This window comes from Oncorhynchus mykiss, chromosome 27 (genome assembly GCF_013265735.2).
Source record: "Oncorhynchus mykiss isolate Arlee chromosome 27, USDA_OmykA_1.1, whole genome shotgun sequence".
Classification (NCBI taxonomy): Eukaryota; Metazoa; Chordata; class Actinopteri; order Salmoniformes; family Salmonidae; genus Oncorhynchus; species Oncorhynchus mykiss.
The window spans coordinates 18,555,981-18,570,000 of record NC_048591.1 but is presented as its reverse complement, the minus strand read 5'-3'; the positions used below and the strand labels follow the sequence as shown (position 1 = coordinate 18,570,000).

The 14,020-nt window shown below is 49.1% G+C and overlaps 1 protein-coding gene across 7 annotated transcripts in view; it reads left to right on the top strand.

Annotated features, from left to right (window-relative positions):
- LOC110507115 (breast carcinoma-amplified sequence 3) overlaps positions 1-14,020 on the top strand; it is a 353,145-nt gene that overhangs the window by 161,911 nt on the left and 177,214 nt on the right. For all 7 annotated transcript variants that reach the window (XM_036965503.1, XM_036965506.1, XM_036965504.1 and 4 more), the window contains 3 exons: positions 4,676-4,776; positions 12,054-12,250; positions 12,424-12,521. In XM_036965503.1, coding sequence (XP_036821398.1) covers positions 4,676-4,776; positions 12,054-12,250; positions 12,424-12,521 — 396 coding nt within the window. The remainder of the gene's footprint in view (positions 1-4,675; positions 4,777-12,053; positions 12,251-12,423; positions 12,522-14,020) is intronic.

The following is a 14,020-nucleotide window of genomic DNA, read 5'->3' as shown; positions in this document are numbered from 1 at the left end:
ATCTGACTGAGCGGTGGTAGGCAGAAGCAGGCGCGTAAACATTCATTCAAATAGCACTCGTGTGTTTTTGCCAGCAGCTCTTCGTTGTGCGTCAAGCATTGCGCTGTTTATGACTTCAAGCCTATCAACTCCCGAGATGAGGCTGGTGTAACCGAAGTGAAATGTCTAGCTAGTTAGCGCACGCTAATCGCGTTTCAAACGTCACTCGCTCTGAGCCTTCTAGTAGTTGTTCCCCTTGCTCTGCATGGGTAACGCTGCTTCGATGGCTGTTGTCGTTGTGTTGCTGGTTCGAGTCCAGGGAGGAGCGAGGAGAGGGACGGAAGCTATACTGTTACACTGGCAATACTAAAGTTCCTATAAGAACATCCAATAGTCAAAGGTATATGAAATACAAATGGTATAGAGGGAAATAGTCATATAAGTACTATAATAACTACAACCTAAAACTTCTTACCTGGGAATATTGAAGACTCATGTTAAAAGGAACCACCAGCTTTCATATGTTCTCACGTTCTGAGCAAGGAACTGAAACGTTAGCTTTCTTACATAGCACATATTGCACTTTTACTTTCTTCTCCAACACTTTGTTTTTGCATTATTTAAACCAAATTAAACATGTTTCAGTATTTGCTTGAGGCTAAATTGATTTTATTTATGTATTATATTAAGTTAAAATAAGTGTTCATTCAGTATTGTTGTAATTGTCATTATTAAAAATCAAAAAATTGGCCGATTAATCGGTATCGGCTTTTTTGGTCCTCCAATAATCGGTATCGGCGTTGAAAAATCATAATCGTTCGCTATATACAGTATACACATGGTATACACTGTCCAACGAAATGCTTACTTGCAAGTTCCTTCTTGACAATGCAACAACAATAAATATTAAAAGATAACAATACGAATATAAAGTCTAGCCCCTAGCTTCCTTTCATAATGTAGTAACTGGCGGCTGGCTGGCTCCTGGGCCTTCCACCATGGCGTCGTCAATCACCGCTAATTGGCTGAGTGAGAGACTTCCGAGGCCGTCAGGAGCTGACCTTCACCGCTGGGCGGTTTGGTAAAGAGAAAGTGGGAAAGGATCAGCCATGGACAAGCAAGCCTTTTCAGATCGGTACATTATCCCAACGGGCCTGCCTAATTGTCAAAAGGAGCTTCCTAAATGAGCGCGAGAGTGACAGAGAGAGAAGTTAGAGGTAGAACGGAAGGGACAGGCCAGGCAACTAGACAATGAGGCTGACCACCACTGAACAGATCAGATCATTAGTCGTATCTCTCCCCAGAGATCAGCCCTTGCCCTGAGGTCAGCAGTCTTCCCGGATCAATACCTGGCCCTGCTTTGTTCTGGGTCTGCTCACTATACCTGCTGTTACTGCTACCTGCATCCGTCAGACAACTCACTCTGTCTGAAATTGCACACTATTCCGGATATAGTGCACTACTTTTGACCAGTGAACTATTTTTATGTTTTATTTTTACCTTTATTTAACTAGGCAAGTCAGTTAAGAACACATTCTTATTTTCAATGACGGCCTAGGAACAGTGAGTTAACTGCCTGTTCAGGGGCAGAACGACACCTTGTCAGCTCGGGGGTTCAACCTTCCGGTTACTAGTCCAACTCTCTAACCACTAGGCTACCCTGCCGCCCCTATATAGGTACTAGGGTGCTATATTGGACGCACGCCTGCACTACCTACTGCTACTGGCCTTGACCAGACCACTCACTGAGTCTCTCCTCTGGTCAGCAGAACTAGACCACATCCTCTCAGAGCCACAGAGACACAGGCTCTTTAAGATCGCTTAGAAAAGGTTTTAAAATCACTTGTTTTTTAGTGTGTTTTACCAGAACAGGGGATTTTTCAAAGAATAACACCAATCAGATTTGCCTGGTAAACACCACCAATTAGACATTTTCTACTTGATAGGAATGGTTATAATAGTCATTTCAGATGGTAATCTTTGCTATCAACCATCACTAAAACAAATATGCCGCCTTGTGATGATTAATTAGTACACTGTTTTCACATTGTGTTGTCACTGGAACGAACATTTTTTGTGCATATTATGGCACTTCCCTATTGAAGGTAGAGTAGAGCTCTTAACCCCCCCCCCCCCCGATGATTATATGGAGATTTGGGCACTCATTTGCATATCATTAAACTAATGTCATATACAGTGTCAAAGTTTATGATCACTGTGTTTAATGTAGAGTTGAAAGATGACATGTCGTCACACCCTGAGTTGTCCTGAACAGAATGATCCTGTGTTTGTTTAAGAGAATTTGCAGCTGAACACACGTCTGAATGCACTCATGACTCCTTTCAATGCTCACCAATATTGTATATCTTAGCCAGTCATGTTGGCAATAGAACAAGCTTTCAGATGATGCCCACCTGACCCAGATTGCTATTTATAAAGTGTTGTTTTGGGATTGCATAAGGAACAACAGTAATGGTGACACAGTAATGGTGGGGATGCAGGGTTTTGTTCTAGTAACTCAACGGCACAGCTAGGAGAGCTTAAAAAAAGCACCTATAGTTGCAGACACTTCTTTGAGTCATAAAAGTGCAATGAAATTATTAAGGAACTATGCACTATTTGGAGAGGTGGTTGGAAACTTGGAGACACCAGTTAGTCGTCTCTCTCAAACCCCTGTGATTTGTTCGTCTTATGTTGCACCTACCCAACATTTACCAGGAATATTCTTATGTTACTCAAGGAATGCAGAGTATTTTGTTATCAACACATTTGGCGAAAAGTACATGTAAAATGCACGTAAAGTCAACAGTGTAATGTTTGGATTCTTGTGTCAGGTGAACTGTTGTCCTCAACTTTTGGTATAATAAATGTTCCCATAATTACCAAACTCTTACCTTTCAATTGCTACCATGCTTTTGCATTTCAATTTATCCCTATCCATATAAAGGGTTAAGAGTCCCTAATGACAGTAAAAACATCAGAACCAATAGCTCTCTGTCGATCTATCTATATATCAATCCAGCCACTCACTCTGGTAGATATGTCTTTAAATGTTTGGTTGGCTCAGTCTGTTTCTATATCCCTGCATTCCCTAATACACACACACACAACACACAGAGCCAGGTCTGACTGTGCTTGACCCTTGGGGATGACCACTGCCTCCCCACTCAGGAGCCTGTCCGGCTCTCTCAGGCCAATGGAACCCCTCCGCCCCTGTCGCCGTAACCCGATCCAGCCAGCCAGAAACTGCTCCAAAGCATCAATAATTAATTAGGGAACAGCTATTGCCCCCAAGGGGTCATATAGAGCAAGAGTAGAGTGGGTGGGAGCGAGAGAGGGATACAGGAAGGAAGGGTAGTAATGATTTTGTTTAATAAGTAACACAAGCAGGCTTTGTTCTTCTGCCATTAGAGAGCAACCTAAGGTATCAAAGGATCTGGCTAGGAACCACACACACCTTAACCACACCCGTCTCTCCAGAGCAGGAGAGAGCAGTGTGGTGCAAGCTTTTAGGGAAACGAGGGCAGCCTTTCTACAGTGGAAGAGGGTCAGTCGAGGTATTTGTTACAGCACTGCTGTGTGTGGTGTCAAGCCGACAAGCACACCTCCTTAAGAAGCCTCCCAACACCTGCTCTACCCACGAGAGAGACAGAAAAAAAGCAGGAGAGCGAGGGAGAGAAAAGCAGGAGAGTGAGGGAGAGAAAAGGCAAGAGAGCGAGGGAGAGAAAGGCGAGAGAGCGAGGGAGAGAAAAGCAGGAGAGCGAGGGAGAGAAAAGCAGGAGAGCGAGGGAGAGAAAAGGCAAGAGAGCGAGGGAGAGAAAGGCGAGAGAGCAAGGGAGAGAAAAGCAGGAGAGCGAGGGAGAGAAAAGGCGAGAGAGCGAGGGAGAGAAAAGCAGGAGAGCGAGGGAGAGAAAAGGCGAGAGAGCGAGGGAGAGAAAAGGCGAGAGAGCGAGGGAGAGAAAGGCGAGAGAGCGAGGGAGAGAAAAGCAGGAGAGCAAGGGAGAGAAAAGGCGAGAGAGCGAGGGAGAGAAAAGGCGGGAGAGCGAGGGAGAGAAAAGGCGAGAGAGCGAGGGAGAGAAAAGGCGAGAGAGCGAGGGAGAGAAAAGGCGAGAGAGCGAGGGAGAGAAAAGGCGAGAGAGCGAGGGAGAGAAAAGGCGAGAGAGCGAGGGAGAGAAAAGGCGAGAGGGGGCAAAAGAGACAGCAGCGCCTTGTGCGCTCCAGATGAGAACTTGACAACTTTATTAGTCATTCCCACATTAAACAAATTCACCACAGACTGACACGGGATGGGGGGCGCTAGGCCCTGAAGTGCCAGGAGAAAAGACTGATTCTACACTTTAAGCTTCATTCTCCACGCCTGCTTATTCAAGCCTCCAACTACGCCATCTGTCTGGGTGCCTCTCTCTCTGTGCCGCTGACGGGCCTCACACACACGCGCACGCTCACTCACACACACACAAGCACGTACACATACACATGTTCTCTCTCACTCACACTTACACATGCTCCTTCACACACTCAGGCACACATATGCCCAAATGCCCTTTTGCTCTCTTTCCTCCCCTCTCTCTCAACTTAACTGAGTGTCAGAGACACTAGACAACAGGAAAAACTCACGCTGTCTGTCTGTCTGTCTCGCTCTCTCGCCCGCCCGCCCGCTCTAACAAACACTATCTCCCTCTCTCTGTGTCCACAGTGGTGCCCCCTGGAAGCCCTGGCCCTATCACGCGCCACGAGTCTTACGACAGCCTGACGTCGGACCACAGCGGACAGGAGGACGAGGAGTGGCTCTCACAGGTGAGACGGGCACTGCCCAGCTGGCACCTTTTTGAGTGATAATTGACTCAACGTCATGAAACACACCAGCACTAACAGGTAATCTAAGGGGTTGAGGCTCAGTTACTGGTAGAGCAGGTTTATTAGTCCACCAGGAATGGATTGAGGGATCCTTCCAATCTATAGCAATATCAAAGCATTTGCATCATCTGCACTTCACGTCCTATGGTGGCTAGAGAGGGACAGTCACCCCTTCAAGAGCCTATTGCCCAGCAAACTATTTATTTTCTGTGATTAGTGATTCATTTGAAGGTATAAAACGATATATGAACTGACCTGAACTTTCATTGTTAATATGGTGCAAATATTCCTTTTTGAATATGTTTTTCTAAAGACACATTGAACAGCTAATAATAGTCAAATCATAGTGTAAAAGCAGGTGAGTTTGTTTTACTATTTTGGGCAGTTTTCTGGTGTAAATCTGAGTGGGTGGTACATGTTCAACCTGTTACCCACATATAGAAGGCTAGAGATGCTTCCATTCCCCCTGTCACGAAGGGATTTACGGCTGATTTATGATCAGATATTCAACCCTGTTACTTTATTTGGCACTTAATAGGCACACCATTCTTTTTATTCAACCTCTTGGAGTGTTTCTTTATTAAGTTGGTCTTCATGATAGAATGTTACAATTTTGTTGAAATAAAATGTGTTTTCTTTTTACCAAGTTACACTACTCAAACGGCACTCAATTGTTGAAATGACCCAGGAGCTAATAGGTGGATTTGGGACTAAGTGGCTCTTGACTGTTGGACTCCTTGTCTTTGTCCAGCAGTGCATGATGCCACTATTGAAATAAGATTAAATTTTAATCTAATACCAAATAGTGGCCTTTTTGGCACTGAGTACTGCCGTGAGATGTGGTTTGGAGGGATATATGGTTGGGATATGTAGCATTACAGGTAGATAAGTTGTATGATGATATGACCGCACTCTCTTCAGCTTGGTTAACCCTTCACTCCCTCATGTCTGAAGCCTGATCTCTGCAGGTAACCATCACATTTCCGCCATCAATCATTTCTTGCCATATATAATGGATTGGGGTAAATGTATCCCACTTAGCCTGTGGTTTCCTTGTGGTTAGTAGCTACTGATAGTTTTGCTGGGAGCCAAACCAACTACCGTCTATCTACCAGCTCCTGCACCAAAACTACTGACGCTTGGCTGGATTTACGCTTGCTCTGTGCTATTATTAGCCAGGTGAAGTCTTTGTAAATTGAGGTTGGCAGCCAGGCCACTAGAGGGAGTTGTGCTGTTTTGGTAAGGTACAGCTTCAAACTGCCAAGCAGTGATGGGGGACACGGCGTTATGGGGGACACGGCGTTATGGGGGACACGGCGTTATGGGGGACACGGCGTTATGGGGGACACGGCGTTATGGGGGACACGGCGTTATGGGGGACACGGCGTTATGGGGGACACGGCGTTATGGGGGACACGTTATGGGGGACACGGTGTTATGGGGGACACGGCGTTATGGGGGACACGGCGTTATGGGGGACACGGCGTTATGGGGGACACGGTGTTGTCTGTCAGACAAAGTTGTTATGCCAAGGTTCTGACTTATTGCACTCAACAACGTTACCACAATACTTTGTCGGTTGTCGCAGTGCTATCCTCAGGAAACAGCACGGTGTATTTTCAATGACACTAATTCTGACACTTAATAGCTCCTCTGTAAATCATTGGATGAGGCTCCTCAGCATGGCATCTCACTTGTCCTCCGGTTTATCCCAACACACTTACCTCGTCGCCTTTCAAATTCAAATCTGAAATGGCACTGGAAGACGAGAATGGTCTTGATCCATTCTAGACACAAACCCTGTAAGGTCATGCTGTCAGTTTCTTTCTGTTCTGTACAATAGTCTGGAGGATAAATGGTGAAACATGTATAGTATGATGATAATGGATAGATTGAGTTAGAGCAGCGCTGTCTTGTGGATGTCATTAAATCAGATCCCTTCATTAGATTATCAGCAGTGTTCAGAATCAGATGAGTCTGCAGGTTTCTAATGCAACTCCACATTGTGACCCTTGGTGTGTGTCGTCCGTCTGGGCGCTGTATGTAGCGCGACTTAGGAGACATTACTTGTGTCCCAAATGGCCCCCTATTCCCTTTATAGTGCACTACTTTTGACCAGGGCCCATAGAAGTCTGGTCAGAAGTAGTACACTATTTAGGGAGTAGGGGGCCATTTGGGACATAGTTTGTGCGTAATAGTTTAAGTGGCTCTCAGGTCCATCAGATGACAACAATGCCTGAATCAACCCCACAGATTCCCCCTTATCCTCCTGGTTTCAATACCCCTCCATCAAGTCATCAGGTCAGGCTCTGACGGTCATGACACATTCTATTGGGTTATTGCAGTAGCGACCAGGCCTCTGGAGACTGGACTATGATTCTCTCCCTCTTCCACCTCCTGTGCTATACAGTGACTTCATATCAGACGTCCCTGAGCAGTTATATCAACAGTCCATTGGTGGTTCTGTGAGCTCTACACAACTCTGTGATAACTTATATTGTCAGGCACAGAATGTCAGGACAGGGTGTGACAGATAGACAGGAGGACAGAGACAAGGAGAGCTGGGCATGACAGACAGATAGACAGGAGGACAGAGACATGGAGAGCTGGGCATGACCGACAGATAGACAGGAGGACAGAGACATGGAGAGCTGGGCATGACAGACAGATAGACAGGAGGGCAGAGGGGAGGAGAGCTGGGCATGACAGAGATAGACAGGAGGGCAGAGACATGGAGAGCTGGGCATGACAGACAGATGGACAGGAGGGCAGAGACGAGGAGAGCTGGGCATGACAGACAGATAGACAGGAGGGCAGAGGGGAGGAGAGCTGGGCATGACAGAGATAGACAGGAGGGCAGAGACATGGAGAGCTGGGCATGACAGACAGATGGACAGGAGGGCAGAGACGAGGAGAGCTGGGCATGACAGATAGATAGACAGGAGGGCAGAGACATGGAGAGCTGGGCATGACAGACAGATAGACAGGAGGGCAGAGATGAGGAGAGCTGGGCATGACAGACAGATAGACAGGAGGGCAGAGACATGGAGAGCTGGGCATGACAGACAGATAGACAGGAGGGCAGAGACATGGAGAGCTGGGCATGACAGACAGATAGACAGGAGGGCTGAGGGGAGGAGAGCTGGGCATGACAGACAGATAGACAGGAGGGCAGAGACGAGGAGACCTGGGCATGACAGACAGATAGACAGGAGGGCAGAGACGAGGAGAGCTGGGCATGACAGACAGATAGACAGGAGGGCAGAGGGGAGGAGAGCTGGGCATGACAGACAAATAGACAGGAGGGCAGAGACGAGGAGAGCTGGGCATGACAGACAGATAGACAGGAGGGCAGAGGGGAGGAGAGCTGGGCATGACAGACAGATAGACAGGAGGTTAGAGGGGAGGAGAGCTGGGCATGACAGACAGATAGACAGGAGGGCAGAGGGGAGGAGAGCTGGGCATGACAGACAGATAGACAGGAGGGCAGAGGGGAGGAGAGCTGGGCATGACAGACAGATAGACAGGAGGGCAGAGGGGAGGAGAGCTGGGCATGACAGACAGATAGACAGGAGGGCAGAGACGAGGAGAGCTGGGCATGACAGACAGATAGACAGGAGGGCAGAGACGAGGAGAGCTGGGCATGACAGACAGATAGACAGGAGGGCAGAGACATGGAGAGCTGTCCATTGGTGGTTCTGTGAGCTCTACACAACTCTGTGATAACTTATATTGTCAGGCACAGAATGTCAGGACAGGGTGTGACAGATAGACAGGAGGACAGAGACAAGGAGAGCTGGGCATGACAGACAGATAGACAGGAGGACAGAGACATGGAGAGCTGGGCATGACCGACAGATAGACAGGAGGACAGAGACATGGAGAGCTGGGCATGACAGACAGATAGACAGGAGGGCAGAGGGGAGGAGAGCTGGGCATGACAGAGATAGACAGGAGGGCAGAGACATGGAGAGCTGGGCATGACAGACAGATGGACAGGAGGGCAGAGACGAGGAGAGCTGGGCATGACAGACAGATAGACAGGAGGGCAGAGACGAGGAGAGCTGGGCATGACAGATAGATAGACAGGAGGGCAGAGACATGGAGAGCTGGGCATGACAGACAGATAGACAGGAGGGCAGAGATGAGGAGAGCTGGGCATGACAGACAGATAGACAGGAGGGCAGAGACATGGAGAGCTGGGCATGACAGACAGATAGACAGGAGGGCAGAGACATGGAGAGCTGGGCATGACAGACAGATAGACAGGAGGGCTGAGGGGAGGAGAGCTGGGCATGACAGACAGATAGACAGGAGGGCAGAGACGAGGAGACCTGGGCATGACAGACAGATAGACAGGAGGGCAGAGACGAGGAGAGCTGGGCATGACAGACAGATAGACAGGAGGGCAGAGGGGAGGAGAGCTGGGCATGACAGACAAATAGACAGGAGGGCAGAGACGAGGAGAGCTGGGCATGACAGACAGATAGACAGGAGGGCAGAGGGGAGGAGAGCTGGGCATGACAGACAGATAGACAGGAGGTTAGAGGGGAGGAGAGCTGGGCATGACAGACAGATAGACAGGAGGGCAGAGGGGAGGAGAGCTGGGCATGACAGACAGATAGACAGGAGGGCAGAGGGGAGGAGAGCTGGGCATGACAGACAGATAGACAGGAGGGCAGAGGGGAGGAGAGCTGGGCATGACAGACAGATAGACAGGAGGGCAGAGACGAGGAGAGCTGGGCATGACAGACAGATAGACAGAAGGGCAGAGACGAGGAGAGCTGGGCATGACAGACAGATAGACAGGAGGGCAGAGACATGGAGAGCTGGGCATGACAGACAGATAGACAGGAGGGCAGAGACATGGAGAGCTGGGCATGACAGACAGATGGACAGGAGGGCAGAGACGAGGAGAGCTGGGCATGACAGACAGATGGACAGGAAGGCAGAGACGAGGAGAGCTGGGCATGATAGACAGATAGACAGGAGGGCAGAGACATGGAGAGCTGGGCATGATAGACAGGAGGACAGAGACATGGAGAGCTGGGCATGACAGACAGATAGACAGGAGGGCAGAGGCGAGGAGAGCTGGGCATGACAGACAGATAGACAGGAGGGGAGAGGAGAGGGCAACATCTGGCCCTGCGCCCCGACACTGATGAGAACCATGGCATCTGTTTATCTCTGGGGCTGGGCGACACTGATGGTGTTAACTGGCGAGTACACACACACACACTGAAATCCTCCTCCCTCCCCCTCTCGGTGGCCTAATTTACACAGCTGTGCCAGGCCACGTGTCACACACACACACCACGGACGTATTACGAGACCCTAAGCTGTCACCCCTGTCTTGGCTCTTTCACTGCCAAGTAGACATGAGAGAGAGGGGGACGGAGTGTGGAAGAAGGAGAGTCTGTGTTAAATAAAGAGAAAACTGAAGGATTGAGAGAAGCTCTTAGTGAGGAAGAAAGTTGGATAGGGCAGATGGAGGAGAGGGAATGAGGGAGAGGGGGGAGGGAATGGGGGAGAGGAGAGGGAATGAGGGAGAGGGCGGAGGGGGGGAGGGAATGGGGGAGAGGGCGGAGGGGGGAGGAAATGGGGGAGAGGAGAGGTCCAGAGTGAATGGGGCAGAAGGGAGAGGGAATGAGGGCAGAAGGGAGAGGGAATGGGGCAGAGGGAATGAGGGCAGAAGGGAGAGGGAATGGGGCAGAAGGGAGAGGGAATGAGGGCAGAAGGCGAGAGGGAATGGGGCAGAAGGGAGAGGGAATGAGGGCAGAAGGCGAGAGGGGATGAGGGCAGAAGGCGAGAGGGAATGGGGCAGAAGGGAGAGGGAATGGGGCAGAAGGGAGAGGGAATGAGGGCAGAAGGGAGAGGGAATGGGGCAGAAGGGAGAGAGAATGGGGCAGAAGGCGAGAGGGAATGGGGCAGAAGGGAGAGGGAATGAGGGAGAGGAAATGAGGGCAGAAGGGAGAGGGAATGAGGGCAGAAGGCGAGAGGGAATGGGGCAGAAGGGAGAGGGAATGAGGGCAGAAGGGAGAGGGAATGGGGCAGAAGGGAGAGGGAATGAGGGAGAGGGAATGAGGGCAGAAGGGAGAGGGAATGAGGGCAGAAGGCGAGAGGGAATGGGGACAGAAGGCGAGAGGGAATGGGGCAGAAGGGAGAGGGAATGAGGGAGAGGGAATGGGGCAGAAGGGAGAGGGAATGAGGGAGAGGAAATGAGGGCAGAAGGGAGAGGGAATGAGGGCAGAAGGCGAGAGGGAATGGGGCAGAAGGGAGAGGGAATGAGGGCAGAAGGCGAGAGGGAATGGGGCAGAAGGCGAGAGGGAATGGGGCAGAAGGGAGAGGGTAGAGGGCGAGAGGGAATGGGGCCGAAGGGAGAGGGAATGGGGCAGAAGGGAGAGGGAATGAGGGAGAGGGCAGAGGGAATGGGGGCAGAGGGGGAGAGGGTAGTGGGCGAGAGGGAATGGGGCCGAAGGGAGTGGGAATGAGGGCAGAAGGGAGAGGGAATGAGGGCAGAAGGGAGAGGGAATGAGGGCAGAAGGGAGAGGGAATGAGGGCAGAAGGGAGAGGGAATGAGGGCAGAAGGCGAGAGGGAATGGGGCAGAAGGGAGAGGGAATGAGGGAGAGGGAATGAGGGCAGAGGGGGAGAGGGAATAAGAAATTGGGAGTAAAAAGAGAAGTAGAAAGCTAGTTACAATTGTTGTGTCCTCTCCTCATCTCCCACATCCATCTAGTGTAACATTACTGACAAACCTCTCTGGAGTCTGCCACTCTGTCATGTTAAGGCCCACCATGCCATCTCTCAGGGGGAAGACTCTGCGGACAGCTGTTCCTGAGCCTTAACGGCCATGGTAGCATTTCTCAGAAATGATGACGCTAATGTGGCTCTGACGCTCATCCTCTAATCCTGTTGCCATGGAAATCTGTCTCCCTCATTTCCTCTTCCCCTACCGCACACACCCGCCAGCTCATTGTGACTACAGCGTCTTGTCTCTGTGGACAACAGGCTTTAGTCTGACAGGTTTACATCTAGAACGGATGTGGACAGTGACGCTGTAGTAATCCCAAATTGGTAAACTGGTTTTCAGCAGTTTGTACACAAACACAGTACCAGTATTTTAGTTTAACCGAAGTGAAATAAGAAGAATGTAACTGCACTATTCCAGTGGTTTTATGTTACTAGCATGCTAATGGTATTATCTGGCCCCTACCAGGTGGAGATAGTCACCCACACAGGGCCTCACCGTCGGCTGTGGATGGGTCCTCAGTTCCAGTTTAAGACCATCCACCCATCTGGTCAGACTACGGTCATCTCCTCCTCCTCCTCCGTGCTGCAGTCCCAGGGCCCCAGCGACATTCAACAGCCTCTGTTGGACTTCCACACTGATGACCTGGACCTACACAGTCTCAGGTAGGTGGACAATCATGCTGCCGTAGTTGTATGTGACTTCTGTTATTTTGAACAGGTCTTGCAAAAATACGATTTTATCTCAATTATTCTATGATATATATATAATATCTATACATGTAGCATAACAGCAGTTAAATAAACACATACGTAGCTGTGCATTTCTGTGTGTGTAGGATCCAGCCCGTGCGTTCTGAGCCGGTCAGCATGCCTGGTTCCTCTCGGCTGGTGGCTGAACGGAGGGGACAGGGGACGGTCATTGATATAGGATCGGGTAGGAATCATGCTACTCTATACTATACTATTCTAGCTGTCTGTGTTGATATATGTGGTATGAGACTATGTACAAGTGTCTTCACCTTGTTCAGCACAGAAGGTCTGTATACACACACACACACGTACACACACGTACACACACGTACACACACACACACACACACACACACACACACACACACACACACACACACACGTGTACACACGTACACACACGTACACATACACACACACACACACACACACACACACACACACACACACACACACACACACACACACGTAAATGCAAGACCTGTGACCTGTGTCAACTGTATCTCATTCATAGTGATCGTAACATTATGACTGTGGGTCTAGCGTACACCCCAGCCTTTGTTTTCCTCTTCAAACACGCAGAACGACGTTAAACCACATAATGACCTACATGATAATCTACTCTGACTTTTCACAGTGTCCAAGCCAGAGATAGTCCTAGTGATGACATAATCATAACCCTGCATTGTGATTGGCCTGATCTGTGTATTAGATTAGATTGATCTGCTTTAAAGATGGTCTCTTTTTACGTTTGGCCTTTCTTCTTATGATGTTAGGGTTTAATCCAATCATGTTGAGATGAAAGCTGGCACGTACAGTGTTGTTATCTAGGGGTTATTGCCGTTGTACTGATCTTGTGAGAATCCCAATTGGATTTAGTGCTAGTCTTTTTTTCTGTCACTGTGAAGCGACCGTTAGGATCAATGTGACTAGTATGATGTCTTGGTATTTCTGCTGTGTGTTTATTATGGTTTTATGTATGTAGAAGGTACAGTAACCTAGCCCTGTTTGTTTTATTCACCCTGTATCTTCGCTTGAAGCATGTTTTGACGAGGTATCTCACTCCCTTTCACCAAAAACCAAAATCATCTACAAAGTACTTTCTTACCTGGTTTGAACCAGGAAGGCTTCCCCTCCCTCTCTCCTTGTTGTCTGGAGGACTGAAGGAGGAGAGGAGAAGAGACGAGAGGAGGTAGGAGATGAGGAAGGGAGGAGGAGGGTAGTGATAGTTATCAGTCTCTAGCCTGCCACCGGTGTGGCGCCTCATCTTATCAGACACACATCACTTTTGTCTTTCCTTCAAAAAGGGCAAGTGTGTGTGTGTGTGTGTGTGTGTGTGTTTTAGCATGGATTAGTGCAGTTTGTGTGTGTGTGTGTGTGTTTTAGCATGGATTAGTGCGGTTTGTGTGTTTGTGTGTGTGTGCGTGCACGTTTTTTTGCAGCTAATGTAGCCAAAGTCCCAGCAACTTGTGATTTGTATAAGTGCGTAGTGGCAGTAACATCAGTCATACAGTAAGTTCCACTGTAGAGACTCTTCCAGTCATTGGGACTCATAGACAGTCTCCCCAGTGTCTGGGATGTTATCTCTGTATATGCTGTATCCTACACTATACACTCTACTAGGACATTCCCCAGGGGCTTAGGATTGGGACACACACACACACACACACACACTCACACTCA